General features: G+C 34.7%; 1 protein-coding gene across 2 annotated transcripts in view; it reads left to right on the forward strand.

Annotated features, from left to right (window-relative positions):
* Positions 1 to 19,057, forward strand: part of RASA2 (RAS p21 protein activator 2) — a 108,888-nt gene that overhangs the window by 31,664 nt on the left and 58,167 nt on the right. For both annotated transcript variants that reach the window (XM_044754388.2, XM_044754389.2), the window contains exons 4-5: positions 6,215 to 6,309; positions 16,266 to 16,342. In XM_044754388.2, the coding sequence (XP_044610323.1) occupies positions 6,215 to 6,309; positions 16,266 to 16,342 (172 nt within the window). The remainder of the gene's footprint in view (positions 1 to 6,214; positions 6,310 to 16,265; positions 16,343 to 19,057) is intronic.

Below are 19,057 nucleotides of genomic sequence, written 5' to 3' on the forward strand. Positions count from 1 at the left end.
TGGATAGAGGCTGTTGGTGATTATTAGTGACCTTTGAGAGAATATCTTTGATTGGCTAGCATGTCTTTTTAAGAAAATATTTTGTAATTTTCATTGTTTACAAATAATATTATAGTTATCATATAGTATTTCTTGAAAAGGCCTTTAGTTGAGGTTTATAATTATGATTTCTAAAAGTTGCTTTTGTTTTTAAGTAAAAATCAGTTTTAAGTAAAATAATTTTAAGTAAAAGTTCTTTGTGGAGTCGTATCAGAAAGCTATAACTTATAACTCTTTTAAAAAAAGAGAACTTTTTTTTCAGATAAGTTTCTTCTTATTAAGAGGTAAAATTTCTGCATTGATTGGGAATTTTTTTTCCTTTTACACATAGGAATTATTATTAAAGTAGACACAATATGTTCATACCCTTTAATTTGAAGTTGGAAAATGGTCATTGTTTTCACTTACATGTTTTCACATTTTTATAGTTTAACGTATTTTCTATTGTCATTAACTCATAAAGTTGAGTTTTTTTAAAATTTTGAGCTACTAGAAATTGATTTCCCTCAATTATTTTATAACTCTGAGTTGCCCACTTGTACCTTAAACAGTGCCATAGCGTTTTCTGGAAATGAAATTTGAGCTGGAGTTGAGAGAACCATCTTTCAGTCTTAAGAAGATCTGAAAATGTGTAGAAGTTGAATATAGCTTTAAGAGCTTGTTTGTTTCTTATTTTTAATTGTATAAGTAATATATGGATATTTTTCTTTTCGTAAAAAAAATTATGGTATTGTAGATAATCCTAAGTAAATTTGACCACTGACCACCCCACCTCCGCGTTCCCTTTCCCGAAAGTAATAGCTGTTATCAATATGGGGCATAATTTTTCATATTAACCGTGTTTATATACCAGGAACAGTTAGTGCAAAACCTCAATTGTGGGTTAATTAAAAACCTAGGAACTATGCTACAACAAGATAGAAAATTGTAAAATTAAGGCTTTAAAAGTCTTGTACTGTGTGCTGTATTGTCCTAAGGTATAGTGTCGTCTTCTCTTAAAAAGAGAGAAAAAGAGAAGAGAAAACTTTATGTAAGAATATATTTTTATTTCCAATGAGGATCCTAATAATATTAAAATTAAAACATACGTATTTTACCTGCTAATATGTATTTTCTAGTTATTTTAGTTTTCAGGGGAATCTAGCCTCGAACAATTAAACTATGGTTAGCTTAGTAGCCTTTGGCAACTTTTTTTCCCGTTGGTTCAGAAGAATATGAGATAAGAGAATTTCACTAGGATATCACAGACCTGAATTCTAGTCATGATTCTATCACTCTAGCTGTGTGACCTTAAACAAGTCACTTTACCTTCTTAGGCCTGGTTCATCTATAAAATAAGGCTGAGTTTAAGATAGCTAAGGTCTTTTCCAACTCTTTGAATTGTAATTTCAGCTAGCATTTATCTCTTAAGTCAAACCTACTGTTTAAAAATTGCCCAAGACTACACTTTGGTGTCTGTTTGCATAGGGACTGTATCAGTTATATATTGCTACATAACAAACTACTCCAATACTTAGTGGCTTAATATTGCACCCATATATTTGCTCATGATCCTATGGTCTGTCAATCTGGGCAGAGCTCAACTGGGTGATACTTCTGCTGGTTTCATCTCGGGTCACTAATGTGCAGTTATCTGGAGATTGACTGGGCTGAATGGTGTAACTGATACGTCTGATGTCTGGTGTTGGCTGTTATCTGGGCCTTCCTCTTCACATGGTGTTGGGGTCTTGCCCCATACTGCACAGGTGTTTATTAAGCCTCTATTTGAATCAGATTTGGTGATGTCCCATTGGCAAAAGCAGATGACATGGCCAAACCCAGAGCTAGTGCTGGAGGGGACCACATAATGGCATAGACCAAGGAAGTATGATTTATTGGAGACCATTAATATACTATACTACCACAGAGTCCAAAATGTATCCACCCAAACCCCATACTCTAAGGCATTCAAGTGTTACCATTGACTGAATTGCTGTTGTTGACTATCTGTCAGAATTTGTTCAGTCTTCTGGTCCTATTTCATCTTGTATAAGCAGTCACTCTTGTTACTACTTTTATCTAGTCTTTCAGGCATTTCTACTAGTGTCCAAGTAAGAGCAGGGTTACCAAGATTTTATCAGTTGGGATCTATATCAGGATGAAATGTCTAAGAATATGTCGTTTCTAAAAATGGGGCTCAACTATAACACCGTATTTACAGATGGCAAGAAAATGCTGCTTAGGAGTGGTGCTGGAAAGCTAAGACTAGTTCCCACAGTTCCTTCATTTCTTTTTGTGTTTCCTCTCCTTGTCTACTTTTAAGGAACTAATACAGCATCTGGTGTATATATGTGTGTATATGTTTGGTCTAAGCTCTTTCTGCCTGAATTTGTCAGGACAGTGGGGAAGTCAAATAGCACCTTTAAATAATTTGTTGGGTAGTTCATTCCTATGTGATTTTTTTTGAGGTTGGTGATTTCATGGCTAGTGAAGTAATGAGTTAACTTTGTTTAAAATAGTAAACACTAAACTAAAACAATCTTTGGGACCGTTAGAGGCACAGAATAGGTTTTAAGATCATTAGAGCTGAAAAATTGTAAAACAGGGGAGGTAAATGAGATGTAGAGTTTAACTAAATCTGCCAACATCACACAGCTAAGAAGTAACAGAATTGACACTAGTCTGCAGAATTATTTTCTGTGTTGGAAGGAACTTGGACAGGCATACCTTGGTTTCGAAATCTGGCTTCAGCACTTGCTAGTGGTCAGGTTTTAAATATCATTCAACTTTCCTCTTCTCTAAAATGGTGATAATACCCTCTACCCCCAAGATGGTTATGAAGATTAAACAGAAAATAGATAAGAATGTCTGCTACCTGGTAGACATTCAGTGCATGCTGGCTTTTCTTTCAGTTCAGTGCTCTTTCCTCTGTATCAGGCTCCCTACCTTTTACTGTTAATCTCTGCCATCTAACCAGTTTAACTGAGGATAGCTCAAAACAACAAAGCAGAGTGATGGGGGATTTTTGGGTCTTTGTTGTGTTTCAGAAACTTGCCCCTTGTGTCAGTGTCCCTCTCTTCTCCCTCCTCTGCATTCCCTTCCCCTTCCCCCTCCCACCTCTTTCTCTCATTCATTCATTCATTGATTCTCTCTCTTTCTCCTTCCCTCCCCCGCCAGCCCCCCTCTATCCTGTTTGATTCCGTAGGACTGATGACATATATTTCTTTTTCATATGTTATATTGCCTAATAAAGTGTTGAATATGTTGTAGGTATCCTAATACCTAATGACTTCAAATATTTTTCTTTATTTTCCTCAGTTGTTCTTACATAACAGTTTCTCTGACTTCTTGGGATCATGTGCTCTTCCCTGCTTCTTCAGGCTCACTGGTCTCATGCAACTAAACCTTTACATTTCAGAAACTGGCATGTCAAAAAGGAACTTGATAAGAATAAGAACTAACAAGCAAAATTGCAGATTTTTCTCAACTTACGAATGGCTTATTTATGCAGCTAGTCAGAGAAGGGTTTCCCTCTCAGAAGACAAGAACCATTCGACTCTTTCATGACAATGTGTACCATGGATATGCAAGATGAGAGCTAGGAGGAAGAGGGTACTTGCTTCTGGGATTTTTAATTTGTGAACTAAGAGAGGATTCTCTTTTGGGAAGGCACCTGTGACAGAGAAGATGTATTTCCAGTGATCTGAGTTGTGAGTCATAAATGGAACAGGTAGATTCCTACTCTAGTTTTTAGAAGTTACTGGTTAAATAGACTTCAGTTAGGGGAGTCTGGAAATCAAATCACCGTTTAAAATATAGTGCTATTGTGATTATTTGTTGAATGAATAAATGAATCAATGAAACCAGTAAACTTCCAAATAAACTTTTTAAAAAGCTCTGTTTTTAAGTTGAGGGCTTGCTTTAATGATGTCTGTACACATTGTACATACACCTGTATGTACATCTGCATACATATTCATAAATTGTGTATAAACTAAAAATCCTGGAAATTGTAGAATAGGGGTCTTAACTAGGAGTCTTCCAGTGAGTCTCTGGGTGGTTGGTAAACTCTCTTAAAATTAGATGCCATAACATCTGTGTCTTTTTCTGGAGAAAGGACATAAAAGATACATAGATACTAAGATTCTTAAAGGGGGAGGTGAGTGGTTCTCAAAATGTAAGGTCTTCAGCTATAGGATGTATAAACCTAGTTCTGTGTGTATGTGTATATATGTGTATTACGCTGTTATACGTGGCCTTCATGTTTATATCTGGTATGGAATCAATGGTAAGTGGAACCACTTGATAGAATTGTGATAATCATAATCATTTGTGACATTCAATATTGAATACTTTGTCATAATTCTGTATTCTAAGCCATTCCTTGTATTATATTGATTTGCCAGGGATTTGATATAATCTGTAGATAAAATATATCAAGAGATTTGTGTGATTTGGCTCTTAACCTAAACTCCTTCAGCAGTATAAAGAATATTTGGGTGTTCCAGTGAGTACTTGAATTCCCTACTTGGCTTTTAATCTGTATATTCAGTACTGGAAGAAGTTCTGTTTTTCCATCAACTTGCGTCTTAAATTTAACCAAAAAAAGGCCGAAATGTGTTATTTTCCTAGTGCCGTTTCCTGTAAGATTTGAATGAATTATAACTGCTATATATTCATAGGAAGATTTTGGTCTTCACATTAGGTTTCATCCAATGTATTTAAAAGAAAGTTGTAAAGATTCATGCTTGCGGTAAGGACCAATTTGTTAAAATTTTACTTGTTTTAAACTTCATGTGTTCATAGACACAGTTGATAAATTTTTGATAGTTCTCCTTCGAGTTAGATATTAATATACGGTTCCCACTGTAATGAAAATATATGTAGCTGTGTATTTTAATATTTTCCTTAAAATTACACATATATAGGTAGTTTTGTAAATATAAAGGTAGTTTCTTTATAATTTAAGTACCAAGGCATGAATAGGAAGATAAGCTTATCAGAAATTTTTAATATTGTTAGATTTTTTTAATAAGAGCTTTATTGAGGTATGATTTACATACCATAAAATTCACTCTTATAAAGTGTACAATGCAGTGGTTTTTAGTTTATTTACGTGTGCAACCATCACCACTATCTAATTCCAGAATAAAATTTTGAGGATAATTTTTCTGTGATTGTTTTCTGGTCATACCTTTCCTTTCCATTTGATATACAAAAACTGACATATCTTGACAGAAAAATTTTTTCCTGTTTTCTAAAAGATTTCAAATGTTGAACTGCAAGCCCAAGACAGGTCATAAGTGAAAGGGTATGAAGTATAATTAGCGCACTTAAAATGAAAATTCTTATATAAGAAAGAGAACTGTTTTTGACTTCTGTATATATCCTTTGTTGAAGTTTTCATGTAGAATCTTGGAATAAATTGTCAGTCATATGCAAAACTACGTCTGCTTCTTAAAACTTGAATTGAGGAAGGAAATGCTTTGTACCAGCATGGCAAATACTTCATTATAATAAGAACGTTTCTGCTTCTTCCTCTCATACTGCTTTGTACATTGTACTGTAGCTTCTCTGAGAGGTAGAAACTCTTTAGGGAACTGCCTTGATTTTTTTTTGTATGCGTTAAAGCAACATGAGCAGTGTTTACGATGTTTTGATAAAAGCAAATTTTTACTAAAATTATTGTTTTAATCTCCCATAATTTTTAAGTCAGTTTTCAATATTGTTAGTAATGTATGATATTGTTTTTCTTTTTCTCTTAATTGAAACCTATAAACTCTTAATAAATACGTATATGTCTGCTCAGACAGAACATATGGTTTACTCATAGTGTTAAAGAATTGGAAGGGTTAGTTTGCATTATCATTGTACATTGCTTTTTATACTGAATGTACTCTGGGTGAAAACGTGAATTTTGAATAAGTACTTAAAAAATGCACTTGCATGTAAATACAACTGAGTTTTTGTCTATTCATCTGATTCAAAATGACCCAGAGAAGGATCTGCCAAGGGGTATGAGGAATGAGGCACTTTTTCGTTCTTCAGAATATAGAAAAATGCTTTATAAAAGTGGATTTCTTGATGTCAATATGTACAGATTATTTTAAAATATTTTCTACAAAATATTACATACAACAATGCTAATGATTACACAGAATATGTTTCCTCATATTGTTTTACTTATTTCCTGTAGGAAAAGTAGCCATCAAAAAAGAAGACTTGTGTAACCACAGTGGCAAAGAAACTTGGTTTTCACTACAGCCTGTGGACTCCAATTCAGAGGTTCAGGTAAATATTAAGGTTCAAGTGATAGAAGAGATTGTCACACACAGAAAATGAGTGAAAAGCAAACTAATTATACTAGTTCGTATAGATAGAGCTTATACGCTTTTTAAAATTCTGGCACCAAATATTGTAGACCTTTGGTTATTATATAAGTGTAAAGAAATATCTCTGCCACATGAATTCAACAATAATGTATGTTTGTGTGTGTATGAGTTTGGAGACGTTGTATGAGGGGGGGGACATTTTCTTCCTGACTTAGTTCTTGCCTTTGAGTCACAGTAAAATTACTGATTTTTTTTAGAGAGGGAAAAAATTTTAAAAGAAAGGATATGTTCTATTAACTGTGACTTTGAGGAGAATCCCTAGAAGTCTGTGATTTCATCTATTCTGATCAGGATACTCTGTTTACTGTCTAATAAACCAGACTTGGGGAAAATGTTATTCATTCAAACCATGCCTGAGCCCACCATGCAGAGCCTTCGTTCCCACACCCACCCTTCCTGTTGTTCACCTTTCTTTTTATTTGAAAGGCTATCATTATTCTTTTTAAAGCTCTTCTTTTCTCTTGCCAAAATAAGAGGGCTTACTGATTCTAATATGTGAATAAAGACTTATATTCAGCCATGTAGCTTAACTTTGTATTTATTTCTGAAAAGTCTGAACTGCTCTTAGAAATTATTTCTACGTAAAAGGAATCCTTTTTTTGTAACTCTATTTATTTTTAAAATATGGTAAAGATTGTGAAACCGTTTCCCGAGGGCATAACTGCAAGCAGAATTGTTCCTTTCTAAAAGAAATTATAATTTGCCACTGTGACTCAAACAGAATTTTAAGACAAGAAAAAAGTGCTGCACACATTCTCACAGATATTTGCAAACAAAGTGCCTGTGTGTATTTCCTCATAACCTCTCAAGCATTCTCTTTGATTAAATTCTCAAAAAATTATTTGTATACTAAAACGCCTTCTTAAATACAAAATATAATTGAAACTTTTCCTGTTTTATCCACTCTACCCCATTTTAATGTTCTTCTCTTTCCGTGTAATAACTGTTATTCAGATCCCAGTTAGACACTTTGGTAAATGATCCAGGTAAGAGGCAAGGTGATGAAGCAGAAAGGGTTTTAAACTGGAAGTTAGAAAATTTAGGCCCTAATTTTAATATGGGGTTATTTTACTGATCTTGAATTTTATTTCTATAAAATGGGAGTAAAAGTTGCCATGTTTGACTCACATGGTCATGAGAATTAAGTGGAATACCTCTGAGAATACTTTGAAAGCTGTTAATTGCTATACAACTGTAAAATACTATGTGTTTACCAACAGTCATGTGGCCATTTCCCTGATATGCCTTTACCAAAAGGCAGATATGAAAGTTTTAGATTGAAGTACCAGTTTTTCTTTTTAATAGTTTTGACAAAAAGCAAGATAAGACAAGGCTTTGAGAATTTGGTCTAAAATGAAATTTGGGGATTATTTTAAAGTGTGGTTTGTTATAGTCTATCCTTTTTCTTATAATCAGTGTAAATTTGCTAGAGAATCTAAAGGCCCTAGCTCTCAAAAAATAGAAATCTGTGTAGAATGCTCTTTATATAAGTCTTGGAGATGGTATTAGAGATTAGTACTGGGTAATAGGCTTTTATTTGATTATATATTAAACTCATTTCTGAAACGTGAAAATTCTGGAAGCAGCATTTACCAGTTAGGTATAATGTCGACATTTTTTATCTGCTGTGAGTTATTTTCATGACCATGAATTATTAACCTTTACAGCTCTTTTGTCTTAAGTGATACTTGATTAGTAAGATCTACTCACTATTTAAAATAAACTTTAGAGGATTTTATTATTTTAGTGGAGGTAGGAGGGATGTATAACACTTTTCATGTTAATATGGTACCACTGGGAATGTTGTTTGGCCCCAACACTGATCTAGAAATACTAAATTAACTTTCTGAGTCTAGAAAAGATTGAAAAGCAGTGCATGATTTATACAAATTCTGCTTTGTTAATTAATTTGTTCACTTGCATACATTTTATAAAACTTTACAAAAATATCATGGAAAATAAGAGCAGTTGATGGAGCCATAGGAGAAAGCTATGAGACAGATTGAGTTCAGCGGGAACTCAATCTAATAATTACTATTAGTAATTGTTAACAGTATATACCAAGCACAGTACTAAATACTTAATGTACATTATCTGCTTTAATCTTCAGAATAGCATCATGAAGTATTTAGTATTACCTCCATTTACAAATAAGGAAAATGGATTCATAGAGGTTAAATGATGTCTCCCAAGTCACAGAATTACTAAGTGATGGAGCCATGATTCCAGTAGAGATCCTGTCTGATTCTAAAACTCCTAACTACAGTACTTTACTGCCTTTCACCGTTTTATACTGTTGGTCATAAAAAGGCTTCAACAGAGATTGTCAGGAGGATCACTTAGGGAACATCTGGGTGTATAAGGAATAAACCTACCCAAGTTAGCTCAAAGAATAAGGAAGGGGGCATTAGAAAGTTCCTAGGGAACTTCTTGGAGTATAATTACAGGAACTTCAGTATGGCCAGTATGCGCTAGAAAGTTGTCAGGCGTTTGCAGAGGAGCTACATTTTAAGTAGAGGTCTAGTTCTTCCAATAACAGACTAGATACAGTTCACATAGTAAAAATTACTTTTAAAAAGACCTTAATTTCTCATAAAATACACTAAAACATTGAGTGGTTTGTTTGTTTTTGGTTGACCATTACATAAAATAGTTGGCTTGCATTTGGGGTCATGTCGAATGAAAAATACATGCTTGTATCTTTAAACTGTAGACCTCCCCTCAGTTTGGCAATAGATACCACAAGAGGCACATGGGAACCAAGGCCCACTGAGTCATTTCTCTCTACTCGTGTGCCCACTGTGCTCATGGAGTGTTAAGTGCTCACTGTTTAGTGTTTTCTTCTTCCCCTTTCATTTTGCAAAGTGAATAATGTTTTCCCTCTATCTTTGCCTCTCATTTTAATAACTATTCATTTTGCAAAATGAAAGGGAAAGGAAAAAACACTTTAATGGTGAAATTCCATTGTATTCTTTTTGTATTTCTGATGAGACTTGACTCTCCCTTCTGCTTCTCTGTAAATCCACTCTAATCTCTTGTTGACAGCTGAAAACTCCAACGTCAGCCTTTGAGTCTACCTGACCATCCAGCCCCCTCACTTTCTAAGGCCTGACTCAGTTCTCTGCCACAATTTAGAGAATTTGGCCAAACTTGGATGAGATGTCCACCACAGTCTACTTTGATATGATTGGGGGTAAAGTCACTGCAGAGCGTCTGTTGTGGGGCTCTGAGTAGGCAAGTTACCTAAGAAAGGGGTTTGAGTGGGGGAAATGATTGGTATCTCTACTTCAGAGGCAGATGTTTCATTTCCTTGCTCTTCCGCTATTTGGCACTTAGACCCAAAACAGTTGCTCACCTATTATCGAGTAGGATCTTCATTTGTGAAATGAGAACTTCGGTATATAGGATTCCCTTCAGTTCTGAAGTTCTAGGGAAGTAACATGCAGCCCTCAAATGAAAAGATCCCAATACTAATAAGATGGGTTTTATACCAAAACAGTTAAAAAATTGCTAAGAACTCTAACCTCTTACCTTGAATTGTTTCCCAGATACTTTATTATTACTATTAATAATGTTAATTATTTTCAGTTTTCTTTTCAGACATTCAAGATATTAGTAGTAGTATTTCATGAGTGCATTTTTCTATACTTTTTTGTTTTGTTTTGCAGTTTTTCCCTCTGGATTGAACCATTTTCTTCTCGACCCACTCTAATCTGCCTTCAGACCACACAGTGGGTCAGAGGGAGAGCGTAAACAGTTCTCGCTAATGTTACCCATGACGTTGTGTCATTAAGTCGAGTGGACATTTTTCAGTCCTCCTCTCATGTGGCCTTTTGGCAGCTTTTAGTACCGTTGACTACTTTGTCCTTTTTGAAGTGTTCTCCTTCTTAGTTTCTGGTCCTGGTTATCATCCTACTTCACTTGATGTGCTTTCTCCATATTCTTTGCCACATAAGTGAAGTTATTATGGATTGACTGGTGCCTCTTCCTAGAAATCCCCTTGGCTTCAGTGATCTGCAGCCATGCTGTTAGCTATTTGGTTCTGGAACTCACAACAAACTTCAAGTATTTTTCCTCTCTTTATTTCTTAGGTGCTGTGATAAAGAGCATACCTTTATGTGGGAATGATTAAACCAAATCTCTCATATGGGAAAATTGTTGCTCTCATTAATTAAGGGTATTTGTCTCACACAACTTGTACAAGCAGTAAATCCGGATGTACTTCCATCATGCACTTTTGATGTAATTACTTAGTTAATAAGTCTTTACCAACAAGCTTATCTTGAATTTCTGGATTGTGCCATAAGTTATTGATTGTTTTATAATTTTTTTAATAAGGCCTCTGCTCTACCTATTTAAAGAAATGTAATGATTATAGCTAATACTATACACCAGTTTTTTTTTTTACGTGCCCAATTAAGACATAATGAATGTAAAGGTATAATTCATTGTTGCAGGTTGATTTATGAAAGAACTTCATTTGAGGCCAGCCCCGGTGGCCTCGTGGTTAAGTTCAGCACCCTCTGCTTTGGCAGCCCAGGTTTGGTTCCCAGGCACAGGCCTACATCACTCATCAGCAGCCATGCTGTGGTGGCGGCTCACATACAAAAAAAAGAGGAAGATTGACAACAAATGTTAGCTTGGAGTGAATCAGCAAAAAACAAAACAAAAGAAAACTTCGTTTGTGGAGCCAGCCCTGATGGCCTAGTGGTCACAGTTTGGCGCTCACCACTTCAGCGACCCAGGTTCACTTCCCACTTGTAGAGCCACACCGCTCATCTGTCAGTTACCATGCTCTGGCAATGGCTCACACAGAAGAACTAGAATGACTTACAACTAGGATATACAACCAAGCCCTGGGCCTTTGGGGAGGAAAAAAAAAGAGAAGATTGGCAATACATGTTAGCTCAGAGGAAATCTTTCCCTGCAAAAAAAAAAAAATATATATATATATGTAAAAATAAAAACAAAAATTTTAAAACTTCACCTGTAAGTTTATAAACATGAGATAAAGGAATGAGCCGTTCTAGAGCATGGTAAATACTTCTTTAAGGAGAAAAACAAATATATCCATAAATAAGAGATGTTAAGTAAAACCTTTATTTTGTTCTTCATCTGACAGGTAGTTGTGTCCAAAATGATTTACAAAGGTGATTACTATATATAAAAAACACCTGTCAGATGTTTGGGAAGTTGGGACTTTTTCTTCTCTCATATGAAGAAAAAATTTCACCAGTTGATACATACTGAGTTCTTTTATGTGGAATGATTATTAGAATTTAGTGTTTTGTGATAAAAACTAAAAAAAATGTTTAAACTCAAGAGGTTTTTAAGTGCGTGCATTCTATTTTGCCCAAATACATGTGAGTTTCCCAAACTGTATGCAAAAATTCACGTATCTTCTATATGGTACCAAGAATATGCATTATATAAAATTAAAATAACCACAGATTTTTCTGTGTGAAATTTTTGTAAAAGTAATTGAAATAAAGTTAGCATATAAAATATTAAACCTTCAGACAGTACCAGAGTAATATAAGTTCCTGAATAATTTGCTGCCTAATACAAATTATGATATAATTGCATGTATCAGTGTAACATAGTCAGTGCTTATGAAATGCACATTGAATAATACCTTTCCAAGAATTTGGTTTATTTTTAATTACAAGTATAGAATACAGTGCCAGATAACTGATCGTCCAGCATTTTCTGACATACATAAAAGATACACTATTTGTCATTGAACCTGCCTTAGAAGATTGAAAAATAAGAAAGCAGTTGTGGACCAAAACTTGTGCATGTTTATCATCAAACATAGTTCCTTCTCAGAGTCTTATAGTTACTTCCTTGTAGAGAATGTCCCTGTTTTTTTGCTAGTTGCTTTTAGGATTTTCTCCTTATCTTCTGTTTTTGGCTGTTTTACTGTGCTGTGCCTACATGTGGTTTTCTTATATTCATACTACTTGGGTGTTCCAGGAGTTCTTGAATCTGTGCTTTCATGTCTTTAGTTTTGGAAAATTCCAGGCAGTTATCTCTTCATTTTTTCTTTTCTTCCTTATTCTTTTTGCCATCTCTCTTCTGGGACTCCAGTTACATGGATAATAGACCATTTTACTATGTCTCATAGGTCTCTTATGCTCTTTTCCTCTCTCTGCTTCATTGTAGATATTTTCTGCTGACTAATTCTGTCTCCCATTTCACCAGCCCTCTTTGGCTATGGCTAATCTGCTGTTAAATACATCTTCGTTTTAGTTATTTTATTACTTAATTTTGCATTTTTAATTTGATTCATTTTATAGTTTCAGTTATTTTCTGGGTTTTTCATTTGTTTTCTATCTTAAAAAAATTTTTAAACAGCTATTTTAACCTCTGTCAGTTAACTCCAACTTCTGCATCTCTTGTCAGTCTGCTGCTGTTTGTCCAGGTTTGGTATTTTTTGTTTTTGTTTTTTTTTTTGGTGTTTTGTCTTTTGGCATGCTTTGTAATTTTTGATGGCATACTGGACATTGAAATATGAAATATTTTAGAGATAATTTGAGGCTCTGGGTGGTATTTTTTTCTTCCTCCAGAGAAGGTTTACTTTTGCCTTTGGCATGTGGCTAGACTAGAGGCCGATCACCTAATCCAGTTAGGGATTTGGCTGATTCCAGGCTAGGTTTCAGTCTTTTTGTTTTTTTTTGTGTGTGTGTGAGGAAGATTGGCCCTGAGCTAACATCTGTGCCAGTCTTCCTCTGTTTTGTGTGTGGGATGCCTCCACAGCATGGCTGATGAGTGGAGTAGGTCTGTTCTTGTGATCTGAACCCAAAGCACAGTGCAAAAGCTGGGCTGCCAAAGCAGAGTGCACAGAACTTTAACCACTCAGCCATGGGGCCAGGCCCAGTGTGAGTCTTTGTAAAGGTTGGTCTCTGGGCTTCACCCTCCTCAGGCATGGTCCTTCAGAGATTCCAACAGAAAGCCTGGGTGTTTACCAGGGCCAGTCTACCTTGGAGGGCCCTGGACTTCAGTTTTTATCTGCCCAGCACCATGAGGCTGTGGAATGCTTTGATTAAACTTCTCAAGCCTCTCAGGCAACTGCTGAAGTTGCAGAGTCCCTTTCAACAAGCTTCTTGAGATGCCCCATCAGCAACTTCTCTTTACATCTCATTGCCCAGAACTGTATCGTATGGCTATCCTTAGCCACTATCCATGTCATCAGGGAGACTAGGAAAAGTTTTGCTGTACTTTTAACTGCTCTCTCCAAAAAAACCCCAAAAAACTTGGTATGCTACAATCCAAATCTATAAAATGACAGATGTAGGTAAAATGACTTTTGTACGAATGTAGTCAAGAATACAAAATCATTTTGCTAAAATGTTCACAGATTTGGGTTTCTAACACTGAAGAGCAGCTTTAAATAATTTTTAAAACTTTTGTTCATTTTTCTTTGCTAAAAAGCAGCACACTTTGGTAGTAGAAACTTTAAAAATCTAGATGAGCAGAAAGAAAAAAATCTGAAACCCTACCAACCAAAGATAACTTCTATCAATGTTTTGGTAGATGGCCTTGTAGTAATTATATATATAGTATCTCTTTATTTTACTTTTAGAAATTAACATATTATACACCCTATTTTGTAACTTGTTTCTTGTTTCTTTATCGTGTACATATTTCCATGTTAAAGTATACAGTAAGGTAGGGTTTTACGGTTTAGAAATTATAATTTTCTTAATTTAACTCACAATGCTTTTTAATTTTAGTGTTCCACCCTAATAGTATGTATCTCATGTCTACCTGTTCCATCCTCATTCTTTTCTTGATCAAGTTAATAGACAATTATGTTACTGTTGATTAATACCAAAGGAATACTCTGTTTAACAGCTAGTGGGAGTAATGAGCATGTTAGGTAGGCTCTGACTCAATGATAATGATTCTTAGTAGAATCCCATTAAATATCTTTTTATTTCTAGGCTCGACTTGATACATGCTATGATTTTTAGTTGTGAATGAAATTATACTTTTTTTCTACTCTATTTTAACAGTTTTTATTGTTTTAGAAATAGAGTAGATCCTAGACATTTCCTGGGAGACCGTTGGGAGTGCCTTGTTAGCATACAATTTCTACTATAAAATGCATACGTGTTAAAATAGTAAAACTGCTTTGAGATGCAAATGTTGGTGCAGTTATCTAGGCTCACTCACTAGCCAAGTGGCACACACATGCTGGCATGATAGCAAACATTCAATATTCTAGTTGAGTCATATTACAAATTACTACATATCATGGACCTTCAGGGGCACTCTTGCATAACAGGGGTTGTGAATATTAAATGCAGGACTAACAAAAGACCTATTTTATAAATTATATATGATTTTATAAATATTTGTGCCTGGATTTTTAGTGGAAGATTTGCTTAATTTAGTTCCAGTTCCACCTAACTGCTAATTTTACTACTACTGATGCCTGTTTCTTTAGAGCTTAGCTTTCTCCTGCAGACTTTGTGTTGAGATCCATCAATGTTTATTGCTTATCAGTTACTATGCATCTAACCCTGAGCTTTGTAGTTAGTGGACCTCAGATTCACTTGTGTAACAAATCCCCAATAAAATAGTGAGACTCGCTCAGGTTAGATTTCTGTGAAATAATGTTTGAAAGGAAGTCGTTCCAAAGAGGAGCAGTGACTATATAATGAACTTTCCTGCCTCTGATGAAATTACTGGTGTCATCATTCCCTAGACATCACACCTCTGAAATCAACACTTGACACTCTGGCAGCTGGGTGGAGGTGATCCAGCACTGATTCTTAACTGGTTTAAAATGGTCATACCTGGTTTAGAATTGCTTGTCACCATTGCAAGGGTAGAAATATCAAACTCTAGATTATATTTTTCCTAAGCCTTTGTTTCCTGAGAAGTTTGTAGTTTGCTTTAAACTTATACTACTGAATTTTTTTAAAAATCCATTTATTAATGGCTGTTTAAGAAATACTCTGATTTTCAGTATCCTATTTCATTTTATTTTATTTTTTTGTATGTGTGAGGAAGATTTGCCCTGACCTAACATCTGTGCCAGACTCCCCCTCTTTTTTGTATGTAGGATGCCTCCACAGCATGGCTGTTGAGCGGAGTAGGTCCACACCCAGGATCTGAACCCGTGAACCCCAGGCTGCCCAAGTGGAGCCTGTGGAACTTTAACCACTCAGCTGTGGGGCTGGTCCCCAGTATCCCATTTCTTTATCAATGCTCTTAGCAATATATTGTTATCTTTTGTTTATTGTCTCCCCAACTAGATTATCATTATAAGCAGGGACTGTGTCTTATACCTCTGTGGATTCCTACCCACTCCCACAGTGCCTTCTAAGATATAGTAGATATTCCATTCCATAATCTTTATTATTTGAGAAAAGTGTTGATAACTTGAATCTTACTAGCTTTAATTTAGTTTTAGTTTTATTGTTTTAGAATTCTGTGATTTCTCTGTTAATGATGGTTTATCTTTTCTGGAAAAAACTTTCTACATTTTATAATTTACTTTTATTTCAAAATTTCCTAAAACATAAATCTTATCTTTCTTTTTAATCCATGATAATTAAGATACATAAATATTTGTTGAACTTGGCATAAAATTCTTAGATTTGAATACCATGTTTGATATAAACATTTAACTGCTTCTTATCTTTCAGAATTTTGATCTACATTGTTGGTTGTTAGTCTTTTTACAAGTACTTAGTGTAGGCAAAGCCATGTGCTAGGGATCACTAATATTTAGTTAGTGGATAACTAAATATTGTGGTTAACCTTTTAAAAAGTACATACCTTTAATTAATATTTTGTAGTAAAACAGACTACTCAGTTTTTAATTTTTTTTTGTCATTATAGGGTAAAGTTCACCTTGAATTAAAACTGAATGAACTGATAACAGAGAATGGAACTGTTTGCCAGCAGCTTGTCGTACAGTAAGCATATTTCTCTTACCAAAATCAACTAGAAATAATTCTCCATTTTATATTCTTTGACTCTTAAGCCAACTCCTTGTTTTAAATACTTCAGAAACCTTTTTCAGAAATGGAACTCTGCCATGCTGTTCCTTTGTTAAATTGATTTCCAATTTGTTTTCTTGTATCTTGTCTCCTCAGGTTATGATGAGTCATTAATTCATTCAACAAGCCTTTATTGAATGTGGGTTAAATGATAGACATAGGCAATAGGGTGTTATAGGATCACAGACAAGCGTGTCTACCTACGTGGCAGAAGGGAGTTGGAAAGGCTTCCTAGTGTGGAGAGCCTCTGGAAACTCTGATACCACAGAGCAGAGCAGTAGTGACCTTGGGACTAAAACTAAATGCCTACCTTGAGATTACCAATATTGATTCTCACTTACTTTGAATTCCTTTTACTTCTCTTGCCCTAAGTCATTTTTTATCACCCAGACTCTAATCTTCTAACTGTTCTGGAAATCTGTTCTGGCACAATCTCCTACCTCTTCCCTCCCACACAAAACCCTTACTCTGTGTAATCAACAAACAACTGGATGTCCTATCTTCTTTGGAATGTTTTCTCTATCTTTATCTTAACTGATATCTGATTATCCCCTAAGGTACTGTTTCCTCTGCTGCCTTCTCAATCAGAGGCTGTTTTCTACCATACCCACATACCTTCAAGCCAGGGAGTAGGGTAGATGTTACACTTCTGTTGCTGCTCAGACTGTAATTTATTCTCCTAATTATGGACACTCCAGGTCCTTTGAGACATTCTGTTTCTATATAAATATGTATATATTTACTATATGTAATATTATTTGCTTAATTTTTCTGAACTCTTTTTAAAGAAGGTTGCATATTTCATGACCCTTAATATATCAGTGTCTGTTTCCTTTAACATTATTATAATAAAAGTATAATCTATAGTTATTTTTCAATACTTTAATCAACAGCTATTATATTTTACTTTTGTCAATTGTCCTAATAATGTCCTTTAAAATATTTTTTTCTCTCCAAGAAAGGATCCAGTGCAAGATCATGTATTACATTTAGTTGTCTTGTCTCTTTAATTTCCTTAACCTATAATAGTTTTTAGCTTTTCTTTGTCCTTCATGGTATTGAGATCTTTGAAGAATACAGGCGAGTTATTTTTTTGATGTTCCTCAGTTTGGATTTACCTACTAAAAATAGTTCAAGATTTATTTGCAGCTTTTTCCCCCCAGACTGAAAACATATGGTGAAAATACTTGGATTAGTTCTCTTCCACTATTCTCTCCCCTGTTTAGTTTGGTTATGATATACCTTTGAAGTACAATTAGTTGGATTGGTTTGGTTTGTTTCCATTCACTTTAATGTTGTTTTCCCCCATCCTGGTTGGTTTACTTCTATTTTTTGAATATGTAGAATATTAACATGATTTTAAAAGTCAAAACTATACCAAAGGGCATTACTCAGAGATGTGTTCAATCTCCTCTCCCTACACCCAGCTCCAGGCATCTGTGATCTGATTTCTGTCCCTATAGTTTTGCCTTTTCCAAAATGCCATATGAACAGAGTCATGTAATATGTAGTCTTTTGTGTCTGGCTTCTTTCACTTAGTGTGATGTTTTTGAGATTCATCCATATCATTGCATATATCAATAGTTCATCCTTTTTTAGGTATTATTTCATTTATTTCTTGTCATAACCATTGTCCTTATAGTATGTGACCTTTTGAGATCAGCTTTTTTCAATCAAATCCACCCAATTGTTGTGTATAGTTTCCTGTAGACAGAATATAATTGGGGCACTTTTTTAATCTACTCTGCCAATCTCTGTCTTTTATTTAGTGAATTTATATCATTTACTTTTAATGTAATTATTGACATTTTTGGGTTAAATCTGCCATTTTATTTTTTGTTGTCTAGTCCTTCTATTTTCTCTTTTTCCTGTGGGTATAATTTTTTTAGTGGTTGCACTGTACATGTATAACTTATTGTAATTTATGGGTGTTGACATTTTACCAGTTAAATAAAGTATGGAAACCTTAGCTTTTAAATCTCTTTACCCTCCACCGTTTGTAATATAATTATCTTAAATATTTCCTCTACATACATTGAGAACCACATCAAACAGTGTTAATAATTTTTGCTTCAGCCATCTAACACAACTTAGGTTAGAAAATAAGGCAAGTCTAAGTCTATTGTATTTACCCATTATTTTGCTCTTTCTGTGTTCTTTTTTCCTTCTTATTGTTTCAGGATTTCTTCTTTTATCACTATCTTCATGTTTAGAGAATTTCCTCTTACCATTCTTTTAGGATAGGTCTACTGGTGATGCATTCTCTTAGTTTTCCCTCATCTGAGAATGTCTTGATTTTGTGCTTCATTTCTGAAGGATATTTTCACTGGATATAGAATTCTTGGTTAACAGTTCTTTTTCCTCAGCATATGAAAAATGTACCACTTCCTTTGGCCTCCATGGTTTTTGGTGAGAAATCCACTGTCATTCAAACTGTTTTTCCCATGTAGGCAATGTGCTGTTTCCCCCTGGCTGGTTTCAAGATTTTTTCTTTGTCTTTAGTCTTCTGTCTGTTTTAGTTTGACCCATGATGTATCTTGGCGTAGATTTCTTTGGTTTATCCTGTTTGGTGTTTGCTCAGCTTCTTGAGTCTGTATGTTTATGTCTTGTCAAATCTGGGAAATTTTCAGC

The sequence above is a fragment of the Equus asinus genome, chromosome 21 (assembly GCF_041296235.1).
Source record: "Equus asinus isolate D_3611 breed Donkey chromosome 21, EquAss-T2T_v2, whole genome shotgun sequence".
Taxonomy (NCBI): domain Eukaryota; kingdom Metazoa; phylum Chordata; class Mammalia; order Perissodactyla; family Equidae; genus Equus; species Equus asinus.